We start from the raw sequence: 25,211 nt of genomic DNA, 5'->3' as shown, positions 1-25,211 counted from the left end.
ATTTTTTTGTTTTTAATTCTGTTTGTGTGGTGTATCACATTTATTGACTTGCATATGTTAAAACATCCCTGCATCCCTGGTATGAAACCCACTTGGTTATGGTGGATTATATTTTTGATATGCTGTTGGATTTGGTTACCAAGTGCATTGTTGAGGATTTTTTGCATCTCTGTTCATCTGGGATGTTGGTCTGCAGTTTTCTTTGTTATGCTCTTTCCTGGTTTTATTATTAGCATGATATTGGCTTCATGGGATGATTTAGGGCGGATTCTCTCTTTCTCTATCTTTTGGAACAGGTCAATAGGATTGGTACCAATTCTTTGAATGTCTGATAGAATTCAGCTGTGAGTCTGCTTGTTCCTAAACTTCTTTTTAGAAACTTTTAAATTACCATTTCAATCTTATTGCTTGTCATTGGTCTTTCCAGGGTTTCTATTTTTTCCTGGTTTAATCTGGAAGGATTGTATTTTTCCAGAAATTTATCCATCTTCTCTAAGTTTTCTAGTTTATGCATATAAAGTTATTGATAGTAGCCCTGAATGGCTGTAATATCTCCTGTTTTTTTTTTTTTTTTTTTTTTTTTTTTTTTTTTTGTTAGATGGAGTCTCACTCTGTCACTCAGGCTGGAGTGCAATGGTGTGATCTCAGCTCACTGCAACCTCTGCCTCCAGGGTTCAGGCAGTTCTCCTGCCTCAGCCTCCTGAGTAGCTGGGATTATGGGCACATGCTACTGCACCTAGCTAATTTTTGTATTTTTAGTAGAGACGGGGTTTCACCATCTTGGCCAGGCTGGTCTGGAACTTCTGACCTCGTGATCTACCTGCCTCAGCCTCCCAAAGTACTGGGATTACAAGCGTGAGCCACCACACCCGTCCTGTGTTGTTTCTAACTTATCTTACTGGATCTTCTCTCTTCTTTTCTTAGTTAATCTTGCTGATGGTCAATTTTATTTATCTTTCGAAAGTACCAGTGTTTTGTTGCATTTATCTTTTGTATTTTGTTGTTGTTTCAATTTCATTTATTTCCGCTTTGATCTTGGTTCTTTCTTCTGTTGGGTTTGGGTTTGGTTTGCTGTTTCTCTAATTCCTTGAGGTAAGCCCTTAGATTATCTATTTGTGCTCTTTGACACTTTTTGAGGTATGCATTTAATGGTATGAAATTTCATCTTAGCACCACTTTTGCTGTATCCCAGAGGTTTTGATAGGTTTTATCACTATTATCATTCAGTTCGAGGAATTTTAAAATTTCCATGTTGCTTTCATTGTTGACACAACGATCATTCAGGAGCAGGTTATTTAATTTTCATGTATTTGCATGGTTTTGAGGGTTCCTTTCGGAGTTGATTTCCAATTTTATTCCACTGTGGTCTGAGACAGTACATGCTATAATTCCGATTTTCTTAAATTTCTTGAGACTTGCTTTGTGGTCTATCATATGGTCTATCTTGGAGGATATTCCAGATGCTGATGAATAGAATTTATATTCTGCAGTTGTTGAGTAGAATGTTCTGTAAATATCTGTTAAATCCATTTGTTCTAGGGTATAGTTTAAGTCCATTGTTTATCGACTTCCTGAGTCTTGATGACTTGTCTAGTGCTGTCAGCAGACTGCTAAAGTCCCCCACTATTAGTGTTGCTATCTGTCTCATTTTTTAGGTCTAGTAGTACAGGTATTGATCGACTTACGACCTATGCAACTTATGACCATTCGACTTTACGACCACAATCGCTAGCCACGACTGCTCCGAGTCTGGCAGTGCAAACGTTGCCCAGCTGGGCTTATGACAGTGCAGGACAATAAACATATATGCTATATCATATCATTATTAGTCATTTTCTTGCCTTTCTTTCTAAAATGTGAGTGGTTTATATTCCTATATCTTTAACAATATTAGAACATACTAAGTTTAAATTATATTTTAACAAGATATCCAGATGACATCTTTTATGATGAATGCTACATATTTGTATCCCATGGAAAGTCACATAAAATTGTGATGATTTACTTTTCTATTTACAATGATAATAAATAAATACCTGGCAACTAGTCCTTTTTAACCCTAAGACTTAACGTAGTTCATACTCTTCTGCTTTTCAAAACTCATCATGTGCCGTGGTTTTTCACTTCAAACCATAGACCACCGTGGTTCAGTGATCTGTGAATATTCCACAGTTTTACACAAGGCTGCGCCTTTACCACAAGTTAAGGTGGCTTTTTAAAAATGAGATTTGACAAGAATGCTTTCATAATAAGCATTCAGGTCAACCTTTACTACTGGTAATGCAGTGTTTTACTTAAACCTGACCAATGTAAAAATAAGAAACAAAACGGTGTAGAGATGGCACAAATGGCATAAAATAAACAAAGAAAATTATGATATATAACAATAATGAAAGAAAATTATGATAAAATAGGACTTAAAGATTTTTATAACATCATTTCACAGTACTGTACATATAGCCTACTCAACTTACGACCAAGTCGTGTTACGACCGGTCTGTCAGAACCGATCGTGGTCCTAAGTCGAGTACTAACTGTAATTGTTTTATAAATTTGAAAGTTCCGGTGTTAAGATGCCTACATATCTATTGTGATATTTTCCTGTTGGACTAGTCCTTTTACCACTATATAATGTCCCTCTTTGTCTTTTTTAACTGTTGATACTTTAAAGTCTGTTTTGTCTAAGAATAGATACTCCTGCTCATTTTTGGTGTCCATTTGCATGGAATATCTTTTTCCACCCTTTAAGTTTATGTGAGTCTTTATGTGTTAGGTGAGTCTCTTGAAGACAGCAGATACTTGGGGTTGGTGAATTTTTATCCATTCTGCCATTCTGTATCTTTTTTTTTCTTAGACTAATGATTACCATTTACTGTATTCCTAATATGTTTCCCTATACATGACACATATTGTCTTTAATTTTTTTTATTATTATTATACTTTAAGTTCTACGATACATGTGCAGAATGTGTAGGTTTGTTACATAGGTATACATGTGCCATGGTGGTTTGCTAAATGCATCAACCCATCACCTAAGTTTTAAGCCCCTCATGCATTAGGTATTTCTCCTAATGTTCTCTCTCCCCTTGGCCCCCAACCCCCAACAGGCCCCAGTGTATGTTGCTCACCTCCCTGTTTGCATGCATTCTCATTGTTAAACTCTCACTTATGAGTGAGAACATGTGGTGTTTGGTTTTCTGTTCCTGTGTTAGTTTGCTGAGAATGATGGTTTCTGTATCTTTTAAGTGGAGCATTTAGGCCATTTACATTCGATGTTAGTACTGAGAAGTGAGGTACTCTTTTATTCATTATTCTAGTTGTTTCCTGAATACCTTTTTTTAAACTGTTACTGTTTTATAGGTCCTGTGAGATTTATACTTTAAGGAGATTCTATTTTGGTGTATTTCAAGGATTCAAGACTTAGAGGTCCTTTTACCAGTTCTTATAGTGTTGACTTGGTAGTGGCAAATTCTCTCAGTATTGTTTGTCTGAAAAAGACAGTATCTTTCCTTCATTCATGAAGTTCAGTTTTGCTGAATACAAAGTTCTTGCCTAATAATTGTTCTGTTTAGGGAGGCTAAAGACAGGACCACAATCCTTTCTAGTCTGTAGGGCTTCTGCTGAGAAATCTGCTGTTAATCTTATAGGTTTTCTTTTATAGGTTTTCTGCTGCTTTTGCTTCATGGCTCTTAGGATCCTTTCCTTTATCTTAACTTTAATAACCTGAAGACTGTATGTTTAGGTGATAAATTTGGGGGATGAATTTCCGAGGTGTTCTTTCAGCTTCTTGTATTTGGATGTCTAAGTGTCTAGGAAGGCCAGGGATGTTTTCCTTGTTTATTCTCTCAGACATGTTTTCCAAACTTTTTTTTATTTTTTTAAGACAGAGTCTCACTCTGTCACCCAGGCTGGAGTGCAGTGGTGTGATCTCGGCTCAGTGCAACCTCTGCCTCCCGAGTTCAAGCAATTCTCCTGTCTCAGCCTCTCGAGTCGCTGGGACAATAGGCGCCTACCACTATGCTTGGCTAATTTTTGTATTTCTTTTAGTAGAGACAGGGTTTCACTAAATTGGTCAGGCTGGTCTTGAACTCCTGATCTCAGGTGATCCAACCTGCCTTGGCCCCCGCACAGTGCTGGGATTATAGGCATGAGCCACTGCACCCAGCCTTTTCCAAACTTTTAGATTTCTCCCTCGGATAATTGGGAACACCAATTTTTCTTAGGTTTGGTTGCTTAACATAATCTCAAACTTTTTGGAGGCTTTGTTCACTAAAATTTTTTTTTTGTCTTTATCAGATTGCATAATTTGAAAGCCTTGTCTTTGAGCCCCAAGTTCTTTATTCTACTTGTTTGATTCTATTGCTGAGACTTACCAGGCATTTTACATTTCTCTACGTGTGTCCTTTATTTCCAGAAATTGTGAATGTGTTTTATCTATGCTATGTATTTCACTGAAGATTTCTCCATTCATATCTTCTTTCTTTCTTAATTTCTTTAAGTTGGACTTAACCCTTCCCTGGTGTCTTCTTGATTAGCTTAATAATCAACCTTCTGAATTCTTTTTCTGGCAATTCACACATTTCCTCTTGGTTTGGATCCAGTGTTGATCAGCTTATGTAATTTTTTGGGGGATGTTAAAGAGCCTTGTCTTGTCCTATTACCAGAATTGTTTCTCTGGTTACTTCTCATTTGGGTAGACTATGTCAGAGGGAAGATCTGGAACTCTAGGGCTGCTTTTCAGATTCTTCTGTTCCATGAGGTGCTCCCTTGATTTGGTACTCTCCCCCTTCCTCTAAGGATGGGGCTTTCCTGAGAGCCAAACTGCAGTGATTGTTATTTCTCTTGTAGATCCAGCCAACCAGCAGAGCTACCAGGTTCTGGTTGGTAGAGGGGAATTTCTGCAAAGAGTCCTATGATGCAATCTGTCTTTAGGTCTCTCACCTGTGGATACCAGCACCTGCAACTGCAGAGGCAGCAGGGGAGTGAAGTGGACTCTATGAGGGTCCTTGATTGTATTTTTGTTAAGTGCACTGGTTTTGTGTTGATTGGCCTCCAGTTAGGAGGTGGCACTTTCAAGAGGGCATCAGCTGCAGTAGTATAGAAAGGATACAAGCTTGCCCTAGGGTCAGGCAGTGGGGAGGCCTATAGAGCTCCCAGGAGATTATGTCTTTGGTCATCAGCTACCAGGGCAGATAGAGAAAGACCATCAGGTGGGAGCAGGGTTAGGCATGTCTGAGGATTGCTGCCGCTGCTGTGGAGGAGGGGGGTGTGCTCCCCAGGCCGATGGAGTTATGTTCCCAGGGGGATTATGGCTGCCTCTGCTGTGTCACACAGGTCACCAGGGAAGTTGGGGAAGGTTGGCAGCTAAGGGCCTTACCCAGCTCCCACGCAACCTGCAGCCTGAAGGGCTGGTCTCACTCCCACTGTGCCATTACAACAGCTCTGAGTTTATTTCCAGCAGGGCTGAGAACTTGTCCCATGCTTCAAGCCTCCCAGCTGAGAAAGCCAGCTGACTCACAGTTCCTTGGCGGTCCCCCAGAGCCTTCAGTGGCAATCCAACTCCTTCAAAGGGTCTGTGGATCCTCTCAGCTTTCCTGGGATGTTTCTGTGGTAGTTCTTGTAGCAAAAGTTCGCAATGTGCAACTGCACATACTGCTCTGTCCATCTGAGTGGGAGCTGCCAAGTTAGTCCTACCTCCTATCCACTATTTCCTCTCATTCTCTTCTGTTTTAGTGTCTTAAGATGAATATGGCTACATATTCTTCTTGTTCAATGGGTTAGTGTGTGTGTGTGTGTGTGTGTATTATTGGTTGTTTTTTTTAGGTTGTGCAGTTCCATTGAATATAAGTTTCTCTGGGTCCCCTAATTTGTAGAAATGGTTATTCTCTTTTTCCTTGATTGTCAATTTGTAATTTCAATTTTCCTTTCATCTTTGATTCTGGAGTTTTCTGAAATGTAATTCTGAATTCCAAAACATTAGAGGTGGTGGTAATGTTACCATTAATTGATTTATTTCCTGTTTCTATAGCTTATGATCAAAGAACGTGGCCTGTTAGATAGCTATCTTTTTGAATTTGCTAAAGTTTAAGTTTACTTAGTGGCCAAGAATAATTTTGGTAAATGTATCACTGACTTTTATCTATTTTTTTTTTTTTTTGAGACAGAGTCTTGCTTTGTCACCTGGCACCAGGCTGGAGTGCAGTGGCGCAATCTTGGCTCACTGCAATCTCCACTTCCTGGATTCAAGCAATTCTCCTGCTTCAGCCTCCCGAGTAGCTGGGACTACAGGCGCACGTCACCAAGCCCAGCTAACTTTTGTATTTTTTAGTAGAGACAGTGTTTCACCATGTTGGCCAGGATGGTCTTGATCTCTTGACCTCGTGATCCGCCCGCCTCGGCCTCCCAAAGTGCTGGGATTACAGGCGTGAACAACTGTGCCTGGCCTGTATCACTGACTTTTATAAAAAGCATGCACATTCTCCATTTAAGGGTTGTAAAGTCATATGTCTACTAAATCTAGTTTGTTGTTTATTTATTTCCTCCATATGTATATAGCTTTATGTAATGTTCTTCTTTAAATATTTGGTGCTTTTAACCTTAAATTATAACTTATCTAATATTTGTAGTGATGTCAACATTTTGTTTATAGTTGTCTGATATCTCCTTATCCTTTAATTTTTTAACGACTTAAGAATTTTGTAAAGTATTTTAAAATATTTTAACAAAGTATTTCTGAGAAACAGCTATTAGCTTTATTTTGCTTTTAAAACTAATCTGATAATATATGCCTCTTAATGAAAGAAATCAGCCTGTTCACCTTTTGGTATGACATCTGATATACTTGGTATTATTCCTTATTTATTTAATGTCATAGTTTCTTCTTTTACCTTTATTTTTGCTAATGAAGTTGCTATTCATTTCCCTCTTGCCAATTAAGTGTCTAAAAAATTTAGCAGCCATATTATATATTTCTAGCTTATTTTTTTATTTTTCATTTTTTTTATTTTTTAAAATGAGCCCTGCCTAAGCAAGGTATCAAAAAATTCAGTTATAACTCATAATTGTTCATCTTCACAGAAATCTTTAGTAAATGGCAAAATATTTATTTATTATGAAGAGAAACCAGAACATCCCATCTTGTTTATTATATATTTACATTTAATCACACTCATAATGCAAGTTTCATAGGTTTCCCCTCCTCTTCATCTTTTATGTAACTTTGGATTTTATTCAAATATATTTGTTTTTCGATTAATGTTCTTTCCTATTTTTTTTTCCTGAAGGAAAATGGGGCAAAATATTTCTATGAATCTTAACGCAAAGATATTTTTCTGACAGACTGGTTAAGTTTGGATTCCTGAGTTGCAATACTTCTTTTTTAACTTTTAGATAATTTTTTGTTGTTTTTTGAGACAGAGTCTCACTCTGTCACCCAGGCTGGAGTGCAGTGGCACAGTCTCAGCTCACTACAACCTCCACCAAGTGATCCTCGTGCCTCAGCCACGTGAGTAGCTAGGATTACAGGCACCTGCCACAGGACCCACCAGCATGCCTGGCTAGTTTTTGTATTTTTAGTAGAGATGGGGTTTTGCCATGTTGCCCAAGCTGGTCTTGAACTCCTGAGCTCAAGTGATCTGCCCACCTTGGCCTCCCAAAATGCTGAGATTGCAGGCTACAATACTTCTTTCTTGTTAGTAGGTATCATTCCAGTGTTTTCCAGTGTCTAAAACTACTGATGAGATGTTTTACCTTTGTGAATGGTAAATTCTTTACCATTGGAAGCTTTTAATAATTTCCTCTTCATTGCTAGATAAATTTATTAGGTATACACACTTTTATATATTTTTTATCAATCTTCTCTGTGCTTCAGTGAGCCCTTTTGTCTACGAATCCAGGTCTTTCTGCAATTCTTTTTCTTAATTACTGTTTATTTTTGTTTTGTTCTCCCTCTGGAATTATTATTGCCTGCTAGATCTTTTGAATCTACCCTCCTAATCTTTTCCCTTATATTACTGGACTTTTAATTCTTGTTTTTTGAGTTGTGTTATTTAATTTGATCATTTCATTCATTATTCAATACTTCAGTTCTGGGTAACACTACTATAAAAACTAAACAAAATTCATGGACAGCTACTTGAGGACTCTGAAAAGTAAACAGTCACAGGCAATCCCATGACAGAGATGACTACAGCTAGAAATGGTGGGCTGCAGAAGCCAGAACTCTGAGGGCGGGAAATTGTTTTCTCTCTTCATCTGAGCCACGATCCCAAGAGGGTAGAGGCAATCCCCATTGCTTAATACCTCTATTTTCACTTCTGAGGCCAGACTTGGGCCTAAACATGGAAGTATGTGGCAGGACAGGGTAACTGAAGCCTAAAATTTCTGGCTGGATGGCCAAAATAGAGAGTCTCAGAGAACTAGAACATATTCAAGAGATCATAGACAAGAACGGCTCAGGAAAGTGATCCCATAAAGTTGTTTATAAACTCCAGAACTCATCCCTGAGTGATGCATGCATAGATCTAACGCTGAGTAATATACAAAGGAATTTGAAAGTTGCTAACCACTCAGGTCACAGACTGACCACTGAATGGCATACACTTGGGGCAGATCTGAAGAAACTTTGAAAACTGAACTAACATTAAAATTACAGTCCCTATAAGTAGGTAGGTTCTTGTTGCCTCAAGAACTTTGCTAAGCAAATGTTAAAACAAAAACATCAACATTCTTCATAGGATTAAAATAAGATCCAGAGTCTTATAAGAGTATTCAAAACGTCCAGGATGCAATCCAAAATTTCCCTGTATATGAAGAACCATGAAAATTTCAACTTGCATGGGAAAAGACAATCAAAAGAAGCCAAAGCTGAGATGACACAGGTGTTGAGATTATCTGATAAAGACTTCAAGGCAAACGTTGTAAAATGCTTGAACTTGAGCAACACTGGCATGGTGGTTTGAGCCTGTAACCCCAGCGACTCCCTGTGAAGCTGAGGAGAGGGACATCGCTTCAGCCTGAGAATTCAAGACCAGCCTTGGCAACACTGTGAGGCCCCATCTCTAAAAATAAAAAAAGCTTGAGCAAGCCATTGTGCACACCCTTGAAACGGTTATTAAAATAGAAAGTCTCAGCAAAGAAATAGAAGACATAAATAAAAAAAACCTAACGGAAATTTTAGTTGTCAATGTAAAATTATTTTAACTTAATGTATTCACTAATAGACTGGAAAAGGCAGAGGAAAGAATCAGTGAACTTGAAGATAGAGCAATTAAAATTATATATTCTAACAACATAGAGGAAAAGATTGGAGGGAAAAAGAACAGAGCCTTAGGGACCAGAGGAATGATTATGAAAGGACTAACATTTATGTCATTAGAATTATAGAAGGAGAGGAGAAAAAGTGTAGTGTAGAAACAAATGTTGGAAAAGATGGCTGGAAAGTTCCCAAGTTTATATAAAGATACAAGTCTACGAATTCTAGAAGCAAAATGAACCCTAACTAGGATAAATCCAAAGAGATCTGCAACCAGACATATCATAATCAAACTGCTGAAAACTAATGATGAAGTCTTCAAAGCAACCAGAGAAAAATGATAAATTACTTACAGGAAAACAATGATTTGAATGGCTGCAGATTCCTTTTCAGAAACCATTAGACCTACTCTAAAAAAATTGATAAACAATGTTCTTCGGAGAGAATAAAAAGATATAAGAAGGAAATCAGAGACATCACGAATAAAGAGACAGCAACAGAAATGATAACTATCTGGGTAAATGTAATAGATTATTCTTTTCCTTAAAATATGATCGATGGTTAAAAAAATTATAATGTCTGATGGACTATATAATGTATGTAAATATAAAATATAAGACAATATATACAGTGGAGGGGAAAGGGTGATAAGGCTTTCGTATGCCAAATGAAGCAGTAAAACAATGAAATGATTTGAAGTACACAATGAAAAGTATGTATTTTATAATTCCTAGAGAAACTACTAAAATTTTATACAAAGATACTGTCAAAATCATAACATATAAAATAGAAAACTAAATAATGTTTAAATAGTTCAACGAAAGGAGGAAAGGGAAAACATAAATATGGAGCAAGTAGCACTCTTACCTACTAGCAGTGGGAATGGAAAATGCTTTTGGAAAACTGTCAGTTTCTTAAAAAGTAAAGGATATATCTAGTTGCTCCACTGTTAGGTATGAGCTTAAGAGAAATAAAAGCATATGTCCATACAATGACTCACACATGAATTTTCAGAGCAGCTGTCAATGTATTAGTCCTGAGCTAGAAACAACTCAGATGTCCATGGACAAGCGACTAGATAAACTGTTGTATATGTGCAGAGTGGGATACTCCACAGCAATAAAAAGGAATCGATACATGCAATTAACATGGAGAAATTTCAAAATAATGTAATTATGCTGAGTAAAAGAAGCCAGACAAAAAAAAAATTCCATTTATATATTCTAAATATGCAAACTAATCCATAGTGACCTAAAGCAGATTAGTGGTTTCTAGAGAAGGAAGGGGGTAAAGCAGAGAAAGAAGGGAGGGAAGGATTATAAAGGACCGTGACAACATTTGTAGGGTAATGGATGCTCTCCTGATTATGGTAATGGTTTCAAAAGTAAATATCTGTGAGAATTCATCAAATTGTATATTCTAATTAAATGTGCAGTATATGTCAATTATAACTCAATAAAGTTGTAAAAAGTTTTTCAGAGGGTGTAAATTGTGAACACTGCATATCAGTCTTCACACTTTTGCCCTTACATGATGACAAGGAAGAACAGTAGACATTTCCTATAAATAAAATGGAACTATATAGTTGTTTAGTTAAGCAAAAACATCACTTAATGATGGAAATATTTTTTTAAAAATTTAGGCTGGTTGTGGTAGTACACACCTATAATCCTGGCACTTTGGGAGGTAAAGGCAGGAGGATCACTTGAGCCCAGGAGTTCCAGACCAGAATGGGAAACACAGGGAGACCCCATCTCTACAAAAAATTTAAAAATTAGCTAGGTGTGTTGGCACGTGCCTGTGGTCCCAGCTACTTGGGAGGAAAAAAAAATTATTTTAAATTCTTAAATATTTTATTTGACTTAAACATATGTAAGTAGTCCTCACTTTGCAGAGTGCGATATGAATTTCAGTTACCACAGTTTATTAACTGTGAGAAATAGCATAAGTTTGCTACTAGGTTTTCATTTCAAATTACATAAATAAGATATGAATCAAAATTGGTGATCAATTTGCAATTTTACTTCTTTCAGAGTCTACGGGTGATTGGTCACTGTGCATGTTATTCAGTTCACACGCAGGCTGCAAAGCATGTAGGTTTGTTATTAATATTTCTGCGCTCTTGAAATAAACCCACATGGAATTTTACAAATTAAAAGAGGATATTGGCCAAAAGAATGAAAGTGCACTCAAGAAGAGTGATAATACTAGAAGTGAAACTTGCATTAAACATAAATGGAGCAAAAGAAAAAAATTGCTGCCTGTGGGAACATGCTGATTGTGAGAACAATGACACTGGTGACACTGGAGACATTTTAGACATTTAGACTGAGGAAATCAATGAAGGTGAACTTATAGACATAAATGAGGAAAAGTGGTTGTGATGAAAGGCTCCTGATCTGTCAGAGGAAATGACACTGGCAAAAAAAACACATTAAAGGAACTCTCAGAGATATTTCACAACATTGAAAACGTAAGGGATAAAATGTTGGAAACTAATATTTACATTTCTCCAGAACGCAGAACTCATATGCAACTGTGTTCTCCACTGTCCAAATAAATATCTTCACAGGTTTCTCAATTCATGTGGGCAAAATTAAAAGTAAAATTTGCTTCTTCCCTTTGGAAAACCCTCTCTCAGAGTATATTATCAACATTCAACTTCTTATACAAGACATAGACCTGGGAATCATTATTCATTCCTCACTTGTCCAATCAATTTCCATGGCCTGCTGATTCTATCTCTTAGATGTTTTTCAAATCTCTCCATTTTCTTTATTGTACCTGGCAACTCTGTGGCCCAGGCTTCCATCATCTCTCTCCTGGACAAGTGTAATCATAACAGTTACCTAACTTGGCTCCCACTCTTGTTCTCAGTTGCAACCCATTCTCCAAGTAGAGAACAAACTGCAATAGCTGTTACTTTATTCTTATCCTCACACCTCTACCCAAGTACACAAGGCTCTTCCTCATCTAGTTTTTGTCTACTTCATCTCTTGCCAATGGTCCCTACCCCAATTCTCCGATCTGGTCATTCTGAACTTTGTTCAATTCCTGACCTGTGTCCTCTGCCTTTAATATGCTGCCTGACACACAGTAGGAACTCACTAAATATGTAGACTGAATGTAGTCCTTGGAGGGTAGTTATTCTCTGGAGTAACTTAAAAGAGAAGGAATACAGTAAAGCGAAGCATTCTTATTTAGGTTTATAGTGTCTTCACCTGAGCCCGAGGGCGAACCCACCTGCCTGCAAGTTGTTACCAGTAAATAAAAAGCATCCTGTTTTCGTAAGCCACACGGAAGAGGGTAAATACGAGTCTGCTGGCAGGAAAGTGATGAGATGGGAAAGTGTGGGGAAAGCTTACAATTATTGGTCCAGATTCTAACTGGCCTGTTAGCCAAAAAGGTTTTCTTTACCTCCGTGTTGACGCTGCTCTCCGCAGGCGAAGAGGGTCCTCCAAACCAGTTTGTCGCGCGGACAAAAACCCCAGCATAGCTTGTCCTCACACCGGCTACAGCACTGGACGTCGCCATGACAGAGCTCGGGGGCGGGGCTGGAACAGCAGAGTCTCCCATTGGCCAGGCGGTGATATATCCGGCCAATGGTGAGCGCCGTTACTAGAAGGGCTAGAGGATGGAGGCGGGCCTGACTTCTCCGCCACCGTAGGCTGGGTAGGCAGCTGGAGCATTACCCTTACTGCGGTTCCGGCAGCTGACAGCGCTGGGATCTGGGTAGACGGTATGGGTTGGTCTCAGGATTTGTTCCGCTTCTTGTGGAGGTCGCTGTCGAAGGAAGTGAAGGAGCACGTGGGCACGGACCAGTTCGGGAACAAATACTATTATATCGCGGGGTACAAGAACTGGAGAGGTGAGGTGAGGGCAAGGGCAGTGGCTGCGTGGTCAGTAATGGAGGGAATATAAGAGCGCCTACTCAACTAATGCATCGTGCGACATTTAGAATGTCACCGGAGGGAATTTCCCGATTTCGTTGGCAGCTGTCGACCCCTTCACTCCGGAGTCGGAGCCCTACCCGGCCCTACCCGGCCCTGCCCTGGGCGCCTTTCCCCGGCGGTCTGACGCCGTGGCCCGGCCTCGTGCGTCCGCAGTCACTGTGACCCAGCGTCTTACCCCGGCGCACGAGCTGCTCGCGTTGTTAAGACGCACACCCCTTTTCTCCCAGCCACCCCGGTAGAAGGGCCTCAGTTTTAGTCCTCGACTGGCGCCGGAGGCGGGGAAAAATACACGGAAATCTTTTACCAAAGGGTCTAGGGAAGGCCAGGGAAGGGGTTTTTCGTACGCGGTGCCCCTCTCCCCCCAACTTCCTTGTGCCCCCGAGCTGAGTGGTGTGATTGAAGAGGAGTATCTTAAGCTCCTCGTCTGTCCTCTTTCTTGGTGTTTGCCCTTTTCTTTGGCACCCTGGCTCCGGACCTGGCCCCATGAGCCTTACTCACAACCAAAACTTCTCAGACGTAGGTCCATATCCCCACAAGGCTCGCTGATTCCGTCCGTTCTCGGGAGTTTGCATTCCAAGACCACGATGAGCTCAATTTAAGAAATACGGCACTATTCGTGGTATTTCTGTCTAGGATTCGTGCCAAGTAGTGGAGCGGGTTGTCTGGGGAGTAGGAGGCGTTGCTGTCCATTTAAGTCACACTGTGTAGCCGCCGTCATAACATCTGTGTTTTCCGTCGCCGCAGGCAGACGATGTCAGGCTTTAGGCGAAGAGGTGTGAGTTAGAATCTCAGTTCTGACAACTAATAGCTCGGGAATCACAAAGTAGTTGTCGTCTCCAAGTCTCATAATCCTCACTTGAAAGGTAGAGATAATCTAAGAACAGTAATGTTGAGAAGCACTAAGACCTTTCCAAAATTGTGTGCCATTCATTTCCCACACATATAAAACATATTCTGTGATTTATCACTCAAATTTATTTATTTATTTTTGCCTAACCTTTTTCTGTAACTTCTTTTAATATTTAGACCTGTTTCTCTAATGAGCTCCTTTGTCATGTAGAGAATAGGTCTCACGAAAAAAGAAAAACGCCCACAACGAACCTAGCGAGGTATTAAGTATTTCTTGACAGATTTCAAGCAGAGAGAAAGATGTTTCTTTTCTATAAGTTGTCAGTAACATTAAAAAAAGTGCAAACTGTCAGATTTTTAAAAATTGAAGTATAATTTACATACAGTAACATTCACCCTTTATAGTACAGTTGTATGGTTTTTGACAAATGAGTACAGAGCAACATCACTGGAATCAAGTAATAGAATAATTCCATTACCATCAGAATTTCCTCTAACTCCTTAGTAGTTCATTCCCACACCCTTTGGCAACCACTAGTGCGTTTTATGGGTCTATAATTTTGCCTTTTCTAGAATATCATATAAATGGAATTATACAGGATTTAGACTTTTGACTCTGGCTTGCTTCACCTGGCATAATGCAGTTGAGATTCATCCATGTGTCAGTAGTTGTTCCTTTTTATTGTTCAGTAGTATTCCATTGTATGGGTTTGCCAGTTTATCTGTTTACAAGCTGAAGTACATTAGGTTGTTCCCAGTTTCTGTGATTATGACAAAAGCCTCTACAAACATTCCCATACAGGATTTTGTGTGAACATAAGTTTTCATCTCTCTTGGGTAAATACCAAGTAGTGGGATTACTGGGTTGTGTGATCAATGTTTGTTTAACTTTATGAGAAACTACCAAACGGCTTTTCAAAGTGATTTTACCATTTTGTATTCCTGCCAGCAATGCATTAAAGTTCTAGTTGTTTCCACACCCTCACCAGCACTTAGTATTATCTGTTTTTGTTTGTTCCTGTTTTTGAGACAGAGTTTTGCTTTTGTTGCCCAGGCTGGAGTGCAATGGCATAATCTTGGCACACCGCAACCTCTGCCTCCCTGGTTCAAGTGATTCTCCTGCCTCAGCCTCCCAAGTAGCTGGGATTACAGGTGTGCACCACTATGCCCCACTAATTTTGTTTTTTAGTAGAGACTGGGTTTCTCCATGTTGGTCAGGTTGGTCTTGAACTTCTGACCTCAGGTGATCCACCTGCCTCAGCCTCCCAAAGTGCTGGGATTGCAGCATGAGCCACTGTGCCTGGCCAGGCCAGTATTATCCTTTTTTTTGGTGTGTTTTTATTTTTATTTTAGGCATTTTGATAGGTGTATGGTGGTATCTCATTGTGATTTTTTTAAGTTTCATTTTCCTAATGCCTGAAGATGTTGACAGTCTTTCTATGTGCTTATTTGCTATCCACAGATCTTTGGTGAAGCATCACCAAAAGTTCAAACCTTTGCCCATTAAAAAAATACATTGATGGCCATGGTTCACACCTATAATTCCAGCACTTTGGCCAGATCACCTGAGGTCAGGAGTTCCAGACCAGCCTGGCCAACGTGGTAAAACCCCTCCTCTACTAAAAATACAAAAATTATCCGAGTATGGTGGCACGCACCTGTAATCCCAGCTACTATGGAGGCTGAGGCAGGAGATTCGCTTGAACCTGGGAAGCAGAGGTTGCAGTGAGCCGAGATTGTGCTACTGCACTCTAGCTTGGGTGACTGAGTGAGACTGTCTCAAAAAAAAAAAAAACAACAAACAAACCCCAAGAAAATCCAAAAAATACATTTATATAAGTTTTTTATATCATCCATTTCTATAGAGATACAATATCATTAAAGTTTCAAATTACTGGTCATATCTATTCTACAATAACATGAATATTTTTATTTTTACATATTCTTAGTTACTCATTTGTATTTTTTCTTGCTTAATTGTAATTGCATTTTAAGAGTTTTATTGAAGTATAATTGACAAAATAATTTGCTAATGCTTAAAATGTATAATTTGGTAAGTTTTGACATATGTATATATCTGTGAAACCATCAACACAATCAAGAAAGTTAACATATGTAGTATCCACAAAATTTGTTGTGCCCCTTTCTAATCCTGCCCTATGCTTCTGCTTCCATGAATAGCTACTCACCTGATTTCTGACACTAGACATTAGTTTGTATTTTTTAGAATTTTATTTAAATGGAAGCATATAGCACAGATTCTACTTTTTTTTAGGTTCTTCACTCAGCATAATTATTTTGAGGTTCATCCATGTTTTTGTGAGCATCAGTAGTTTATTCCTTTTTGTTTCTGAGTAATATTCCATTGTGTGGATATATCATAATTTGTTTATCCATTCACCTTTCCTAGATATTTGGGTTGTTTTGGGTTAGGGACAATTACAAATAAATTGTGAACATTCATGTGTGAGTCTTTTTATGATCTTAATTTCTTGCTTCCTTTTAATGTGTTTTTCTGGGTTTGTTTTCAGGGTAATGTTGTCCTTATAAAATGAGTTGAATTGTGTTTCATTCTTTTGAATTTTCTGGAAGAGTTTGTGAAGAATTTGTATTATTTATTTCTTACATGTTGGGTATAAATTGCCTGTGAAGCCATCTAGTCCTGGAGTTTTCTTTGTTAGAAGGCTGGAATTAAAAAATCAAAGATAATAAATTTTTAACTCACAAATTCAATGTCTTTAACAGTCATAAGACTACTCAGGCTATCTATTTCGTCTTAGGTGAGTTTTGGTAGTTTTTATCTTTTGAGTAGTTTGCCCTTTTTATCTAATATGTTGAATTTATGGTCATAAAATTTTTGTAATACGTCATTTTTTTAAATATTTGTAGGATTTATAGTGATATCCTTCCTTTCCTGAATTGATAATTTGTGGCTATTCTTGTTTTCTTGGTCTATCTGATGAGTGGTTTGTTAATTTTATTGATTATTTTAGAAAATCAGCTTTGAGTTTCATTGATTTTTCTCTGTAAGTTTTTTCCATTGGTTTCTACCTTATTGCTTACTCTTATATTGTCATTGTTTTCTTCTACTTTCAGTTGGTTTTATATGTTCTTATTTTTATAGTTTCCTAAGGTGGCCACTGAGGTCATAATTTGAGCTGTTTATTTTTTAATGTATTATTATACATTTTTAATGCTAAAATTTCTTGTAGTAACTGTTTTGACCACATTTGACAAATTTTTACATTAAAATTTTTTTCATGCAACTATTTTCTTATTTTGTCCATGACCCATGTATTTATTTAGAAGCCTGTTCTTTAATTTACAAATATTTGAAGATTTTCTAGATATCTTCATTGACTTCTAGTTTAATTCCATTTTATTCAGAGAACGTATTTTATATGATTTAAGTTATTTTAAATTTATTGTAAATTGTTTTATGGCCTAAAAATATGGTGTGATTTGGTAAATGCTCTGTTTGCGCTTCAAAAAAATGTATTATATATGTTTCTATTTTGGGTTGAATGTACTGTAAACGTCAGTTAGCCCAAGCTGGTTGATACAGAGTTGTTCAAGCTTTCTGTATTCATACTGATTTTTCTTTAAACTTGTTCTATCAATTATTGAAAAAAGTATGTTGCAGTCTCTGAATATATGTGTACATTTGTCTTTTATTCTTTCCAGTACTGTCAGTTTTTGCTTCATGTATTTTCAATACCTATTTTTATGTCCTTACACATTTATGATTGAAAGATAGTAATAAAATTCACCCAAAATAAAACACAGAGAGAAAAAAGACCAGAAAAAAAAGAGCAATTAGCAAGCTGTGGGCTACCCTCAACTGGCCTAATATGTGTAACTGGAGACCATAAGGGATAAAGGTCATTTTGGAGACCAAAAATATTTGAAAAAATAATGGTCAAAAATATTCAAAATTTGATGAAAACGAAAAATCCACAGACCTCAAAACATTAACAAATTCCAGATGAAAGAAAAGTGTAGAAAACCACACCAAGGCATATTATAATCAAATTGCTAAAGGCCATTAATAAAGAGAAAATCTTTATAGAGCCAGAGAAAAATACATGTTATTTACAGAGGAAGAAAGATGAGGATGAGATCAGGTTTTTAATTTTTTTAATTTTATATACATATATATTTTATTGCACTTTAGATTCTGGGGTATATGTGCAGAACATGCAGGATTGTTGCATAGGTACATGCATGGCAATGTAGTTTGCTGCCTCCATCCCCTCGTCACCTATATCTGGCATTCCTCCCCATGTTATCCCTCCCTAACCTCACTAACCCTCGCTGTCCCTACCCAACCCTCGCTGTCCCTCTCCTATTCCCCCTCAACAGACCCCAGTGTATGATGTTCCCCTCCCTGTGTCCATGTGTTTTCGTTGTTCAACACCCGCCTATGAATGAGAACATGCAGTGTTTAATTTTCTGTTCTTGTGTCAGTTTGCTGAGAATGATGGTTTCCAAATTCATCCCTGTCCCCACAAAGGACACAAACTCATCATTTTTTATGGCTGCATAGTATTCCATGGTGTATATGTGCCACATTTTCCTTGTCCAGTCTATCATCGATGGGTATTTGGATTGGTTCCAGGTCTTTGCTATTGTAAGCAGTGCCACAGTGAAGATACATGTGCATGTGTCTTTATAATAGAAAAATTTATAATTCTTTGGATATATACCCAGTAATGGGATTGCTGGATCAAATGGAATTTTATTTCTAGGTCCTTGAGGAATCGCCACACTGTCTTCCACAATGGTTGAACTATTTTACACTCTCACCAGCAGTGTAAAATTGTTCCTATTTCTCCACATCATCTCCAACATCTGTTTCTCCAGATTCTTTAATGATTGGCATTCTAACTGGAGTGAGATGATATCTCAGTGTGGTTTTGATTTGCATTTCTCTAATGACCAGTGTTGATGAGCATTTTTCATATATTTGTTGGCCTCATATATGTCTTCTTTTGAAAAGTGTCTGTTCATGTCCTTCGCCCACTTTTGAATGAGTTTGTTTTTTCTTGTAAATCTATTTCAGTTCTTTTTGATTCTGGATGTTAGCCCTTTGTCAGATGGATAGATTGCAAAAATTTTTTCCCATTCTATTGGTTGCTGGTTCGCTCTAATTGTTTCTTTTGCTGTACAGAAGCTCTGAAGTTTAATTAGATCCCATTTGTCTATTTTGGCTTTTGTTGCCATTGCTTTTGGTGTATTAGTCATGAAGTCCTTGCCTATACCTATGTCCTGAATGGTTTTGCTTAGGTTTTCTTCTAGGTTTTTTTATGGTGTTAGGTCTTATAGTTAAGTCCTTAATTCATCTGGAGTTAATTTTAGTGTAAGGTGTCAGGAAGGAATCCAGTTTCTGCTTTCTGCACACAGCTAGCCAGTTTTCCCAACACCATTTATTAAACGGGATCGTTTCCCCATTGCTTGTTTTTGTCAGGTTTGTCAAAGATCAGATGGTTGTAGATGTGTGGTGTTGTTCCAGAGGCCTCTGTTCTGTTCCATTGGTCTATGTCTCTGTTTTGATACCAGTACCATGTTGTCTTTGATTACTGTTGCCTTGTAGTATAGCTTGAAGTCTGGCAGCGTGATGCCAGCAGCTTTGTTCTTTTTGCTTAGGATTGTCTTGGCTATGCGGGCTCTTTTTTGGTTCCATATGAAGTTAAAGTGTTTTTTTCCAGTTCTGTGAAGAAGGTCATCGATAGTTTGATGGGGATAGCATTAAATCTGTAAACTACTTTGGGCAGTATGGCCATTTTCACAATATTGATTCCTAACCATGAGCATGGAATGTTTTTCGATCTGTTTGTGTATTCTCTTATTTCCTTGAGCAGTGGGTTGTAGTTCTCCTTGAAGAGGTCCTTTACCTCCTTTGTTAGTTGTATTCTTACGTATTTTATTCTTCTTGTAGCAATTGTGAATGGGAGTTTGCTCTTGATTTGGCTCTTTTTGTTGTTATTGGTGTATAGGAATGCTTGTGATTTCTGCACATTGATTTTGTATCCTCAGACTTTGCCAAAGTTGCTTATCAGCTTAAGGAGAGTTTGGGCTGAGACGATGAGGTCTTCTAAATATACAGTAATGTCATCTGCAAATAGAGACAATTTGACTTCCTCTTTTCCTAATTGAATACCCTTTATTTCTTTGTCTTGCCTGATTGCTCTGGCTAAAACTTGCAATATTATATTGAATAAGAGTACAGAGAGAGGGCATCCTTGTCTATTGCCAGCTTTCAAAGGGAATGCTTCCAGTTTTTGCCCATTCAGTATGATATTGGCTGTGGGTTTGTCGTAAATAGCTTTTATTATTTTGTGATAGGTTCTATCGATACCTAGTTTATTGAGAGTTTTTATGTGGTGGATTATGCTTATGGACTTGCATATGTTGAACCTGGCTTGCATCCCTGGGATGAAGCCTACTTGATCATGATGGATTAGCATTTTGATGTGCTGTTGCAATCAGTTTGCCAGTATTTTATTGAAGATTTTTGCATCTATGGTCACCATGGAGATTGGCCTGAAATTTTATTTTTTTGTTGAGGGCCAGGTTTTGGTATCAGGATGATATTGGTCTCATAAAATGATTTGGGGACACTTCCCTCTTTTTGTATTGTTTGGAATAGTTTCAGAATGATTGGTACCAGCTCCTCTTTGTACATCTGGTAGAATTCAGCTGTGAACCCATCTGGACCTGGACTTTTTTTGGTTGGTAGGCTATTAATGGCTGCCTCAATTTCAGCCCTTGCTATTGGTCCATTCGGGGTTTCAACTTCTTTCTGGTTTTGTTTTGGTAGGGTGTAAGTGTCTATGAATTTATCCATTTCTTCCCGGTTTACTGGCTTATGTGTATAGAGTTGTTTGTAGTAAGTTCTGATGGTAGTTTGTGTTTCTGTGGGATTGGTGGTGATATCCCCTTTATTGTTTTTATTGCATCTATTTGATTCTTCTCTCTTTTCTTTTTTATTAATCTGGCTAGCAGCCTAATTTGTTGATATTTTCAAAAAAACAGCTCCTGAATTTATTGAGTTTTTGAATTGTTTTTTGTGTCTCCATCTCCTTCGTTTCTGCTCTGATCTGAGTTATTTCTTGTCTTCTGCTAGCTTTTGAGTTTTTTTAAACTTGCTCCTCTAGCTCTTTCAATTTTGATGATAGGGTGTCGATTTTAGATCTTTCCTCATTTCTCATGTGGGCATTTATTGCTATAAATTTCCTTCTAGACACTGCTTTAAATGTGTCTCAGAGATTCTGGTACATTGTGTTCTCGTTCTTGTTGGTTTCGAAGAACATCTTTATTTCTGCCTTCATTTCATTGTTTATCCAGTCAACATTTAGGAGCTAGTTTTTCAGTTTCCATGAAGTTGCGTGGTTTTGAGTTAGTTTCCTAATCCTGAGATCCAATTTGATTGCACTGTGGCCTGAGAGACTGTTTGTTATGATTTCTGTTTTTTTGCATTTGCTGACGAGTGATTTACTTCCAATTATGTGGTCAGTTTTAGAGTAAGTGTGATGTGGTGCTGAGAAGAATGTATATTCTGTGGCTGTGGGGTGGAGAGATCTGTGGATGTCTATTAGGTCCGCTTGTTCGTATTCTGCGTTCAAGTCCTGTATATCCTTTTTGATTTTCTGTCTCATTGATCTGTGTAATGTTTACAGTGGAGTGTTAAAGTCTCCCACTATTACTGTGAGGGAGACTAAGTCTCTTTGTAGGTCATTAAGAACTTGCTTTATGTATCTGGGAGCTCTTGTATTGGGTGCATATATATTTAGGAAAGTTAGCTCTTCTTGATGTATTGATCCTTTCACCTTTATGTAGTGTCCTTCTTTGTCTTTTCTGTTCTTTGTTGGTTTAAAGTCGATTTTATCAGAGACTAAAATTGCAACCCCTGTTTTTTTTCTCTCTATTTCCTTGGTAATTCTTCCATCCCTTTATTTTGAGTGTATGTGTGTCTTTGCATGTGAGGTGGGTCTCCTGAATACAGCACACTGATGGGTTTTGACTTTTTACCCAGTTTGCCCAGTCTGTGTCTTTTGATTGGGGCATTTATGCCGTTTACATTTAACGTTAATATTGTTATGTGTGAATTTGATCCTCCCTTTTGTTACTGGTTATTTGTTTTGCCCATTGGTCAACGCAGTTTCCTCATTGTGTCATTGGTCTTTACCATTTGGTTCGTTTTTGCAGTAGCTGGTACTAGATTTTTTTTCTGTGTTTAGTGCTTCCTTCAGGAGCTCTTGTAGGGCAGGTCTGGTGGTGACGAAATCTTTCAGTAATTGTTTGTCCATAAAGGATTTTATTTCTCCTTCATTTATGAAGCTCAGTTTGGCTGGATATGAGATTCTGGGTTGAAAGTTCTTTTCTTTAAAGATGTTGAGTATTGGTCCCCGCTCTCTTCTGGCTTGTAGGGTTTCTGCTGAGAGATCATCTGTGAGTCTGATGGGCTTTCCTTTGTGGGTGACTCAAACTTTCTCTCTGGCTGCCCTTAGCATTTTTTCCTTTATTTCAACCCTGGTGAATCTGATGATTATGTGCCTTGGGGTTGCTCTTCTTGAGGAGTATCTCTGTGGTGTTCTTTGTATTGCCTGTATTTGAATGTTGGCCTGCTTTTCTACGTTGTAGAAGTTGTCCTGGATAATATTTTGAAGAGTGTCTTTCAGCTTGGATTCATTTTCCCCATCTTCTTCAGGTACACTGATCAAGCATACATTAAGTCTTTTCACATAATGCAATATTTCCTGGAGGCTTTGCTCATTTCTTTTCACTCTTTTTTCTCTTTTCTTGTCTTCTCTTTTTACTTCATTGAGTTGATCTTTGATCTCTGATATCCTTTCTTCTGCGTGATCGATTCGGCTATTGTAACTTGTGTATTCCTCATGAAGTTCTCGTGCTGTGTTTTTCAGCTCCATCAAGTTGTTTATGTTCTTCTCTAGGCTGGTTATTCTAGTCAGCATTTCATCTAATTTTTAGTCAAGGTTCTTAGTTTCTTTGCATTGAGTTAAAACATGTTCTTTTAGCTCAGAGAAGTTTGTTATTACCCATCTTCTGAAGCCTACTTCTGTCAGCTCATCAAAATCATTTTCTGACCTGTTTTGTTGCCATGCTAGTGTGTTGTGATCTCTCTGGGGAGGAGAGGCGTTTTGGACTTTGATGTTTTTGTCCTTTTTGTGCTGGTTTCTTCACATCTTCTCTGAGTGGATGTCCTTTCTATTAAAGTTGGGTTATTTCTCCTGTATGAGGCTTTTTTTTTTTTTGGATTGTAGCCATTTATTGGAATTGGAGACATTTTTTTAATCTTCTTGAGACTCCACATCAGACTGTCTACAAAGTCCACTGGGAGGCCAAGGATCATTTGAGCCCAGGAGTTTGAGGCTGTGGTGAGCCTCAAAAGGCCACTGCTTTTTTTTTTTTTAATGCAGATGTCAGTGTGCCACTTGAGACAGTCTGTCCGTTTTCTGCCAGTGGAGACGCTGCTGGGCTGGCTGCCTTAGTCTCAGCCAGGCTGCTGTTGATTCTTCTCCTGGTATCTGTACTAGTGGGATTAGCCCCGCCTTCCCAATGGTGGGCTCTTTCCCTCTGCCCAGCCCACTGTTCCTGGGTGGAAGATGTGTTAACTGCAAAACTCTCCCACGAGAGAGACTCCGATTGCTGGATCATGTGGGGGAGGGGTCTGTCTGGTCGTATCCCCCTCCCTGCTTTCAACTCTCCCTTCTGTGGGATGGGCAGTTCCTTTTCACAAGCTTTCTCGTATTAGTCCAAATCTCCATGCTGGTCAGCACTAACAAGGAACCAGTCTGTCTGGGGCTGCCAGCCTGGGCTTTCGCCTGGGTCTGCGACTCCGGGTGGTTCACAGGGTGGTTCTCAGCAAGGCAGTGTTTTCCTGGTCTGTGTGCTGCTGAAGTCTCGGAGTCAATTACTGTATCTGATTCAGAGAAGCGAGGAGGTGATGCCCTCCACCCCCATCCTCCGTGCCTGATACACTTTCCACGTGGGGCAGTGCCCTGCCTTGCATCGGCTAGACACCTTTGGGCTGCTTTCACTGCCTTTTTTTGGGGTTAATCCTGCTGTTCAACCAGCTCTTTTAAAACAAAACCAGTACCTTGCTCTGAGACGCGCATATCGCTTTGGTTCTGTCTCACTCGGTGGTAGCTGGACTCCGGAGAAGTTTCCTTTCGGCCATCTTCCCCTGAATCCCGTTAATTTGTTAATAGACATTGTGAATGTCCAAATTTGGGGGAGTATGAATCATTTGCCTAAGTTTTAAAAACACTGGTTTAGAGTATTGTGTTTGGTTATGGATACCTCACTTTAAGAGAGATGGTTGCAAACCTGGAATATCCAGACATAGCTGGTTTTGATAATGAAAACTCCTAGAAATTATCTCTATAAGTATGAGCTGTGAATTTTGAGGAAATTTACTGTATGAAGAGATAATTTATGAGGTGCTTCAAGTATTTGAAAGACTGTTGCATAGAAAAGAATTAAGAGTCATCTGTTTAATTTTTAACTCTGACCTTCGATCAGAGGGTAGATGTTTAGCTTTTTTAAGAAAAAACTTTCGGACTGTTAGAGCTATGCTTATAAAAAAAGAAGGTGCTTTGTGTTTAATTGTAACTGGGAGAATTTAGGAAGATATGTAGCTGAAAACATTTCATCAGTACCTTGAAGGACAAGTATGATTTCAGAAAGAGTAGTAGGAAAGTACTCCTGGTTAAGTATAAGAAGGGTAAAATGTGTTGGAAGGTAGTCCCATGTGTGTTGACTTAAGTGTAGAAGAGAAGACTATTTTACTGAGGGAATAGACAAGGTCAGATTATAAAAGTCCTTGAAAAATATAGATTTGAAGTTTATACTTCATTCTGTAGATAATAGGTAGCCATTGAAAGCTTTTCAACAGGGAAAAGTTTGTGACATGATTAGAGATTCCAGAGAAATGACTTCAGAGGCCTTGTGAAGGTGAGCTAGAAGGGAGAGGAGAGGAACTAAAATGGTCTATGATGTGCTGGCATTGCTAGATTTACCATGATTTTAGAAAGAGATCCCACTGGGCTGTAGTTATGGGAATAGAGAGAGAGGGAAAAAAATAACCATAGGAGGGCCAGGCATGGTGGCTCGTACCTGTAATCCCAGCACTT

General features: G+C 38.4%; 2 protein-coding genes and 1 non-coding gene across 6 annotated transcripts in view; 1 reads left to right on the top strand and 2 right to left on the bottom strand.

Annotated features, from left to right (window-relative positions):
- ERCC8 (ERCC excision repair 8, CSA ubiquitin ligase complex subunit) overlaps window positions 1-12,822 on the bottom strand; it is a 78,775-nt gene extending 65,953 nt beyond the window's left edge. For 3 of the 4 annotated variants that reach the window (XM_032280105.1, XM_032280127.1, XM_032280118.1), the window contains exon 1: window positions 12,671-12,822. In XM_032280105.1, the coding sequence (XP_032135996.1) occupies window positions 12,671-12,747 (77 nt within the window). In that variant the 5' untranslated portion in view covers window positions 12,748-12,822. The remainder of the gene's footprint in view (window positions 1-12,670) is intronic. The other variant, XM_032280113.1, reaches the window with a different exon arrangement.
- LOC116554745 lies at window positions 7,016-7,131 on the bottom strand. The gene has a single exon (XR_004270292.1). It is a non-coding gene; the product is annotated as a U5 spliceosomal RNA (small nuclear RNA).
- A 46-nt stretch (window positions 12,823-12,868) lies between the features above and the next one.
- The window catches only part of NDUFAF2 (NADH:ubiquinone oxidoreductase complex assembly factor 2), a 217,418-nt gene continuing 205,075 nt past the window's right edge, over window positions 12,869-25,211 (top strand). The window contains exon 1 of the mRNA XM_032280140.1: window positions 12,869-13,121. Coding sequence (XP_032136031.1) covers window positions 12,995-13,121 — 127 coding nt within the window. The 5' untranslated portion in view covers window positions 12,869-12,994. The remainder of the gene's footprint in view (window positions 13,122-25,211) is intronic.

This window comes from Sapajus apella, unplaced genomic scaffold (genome assembly GCF_009761245.1).
Source record: "Sapajus apella isolate SASKATOON/1434 unplaced genomic scaffold, GSC_monkey_1.0 scaffold1, whole genome shotgun sequence".
In the NCBI taxonomy this organism is placed as follows: domain Eukaryota; kingdom Metazoa; phylum Chordata; class Mammalia; order Primates; family Cebidae; genus Sapajus; species Sapajus apella.
Note: the sequence above shows the minus strand (reverse complement) of the source record. Positions and strands in the feature narration are given on the sequence as shown.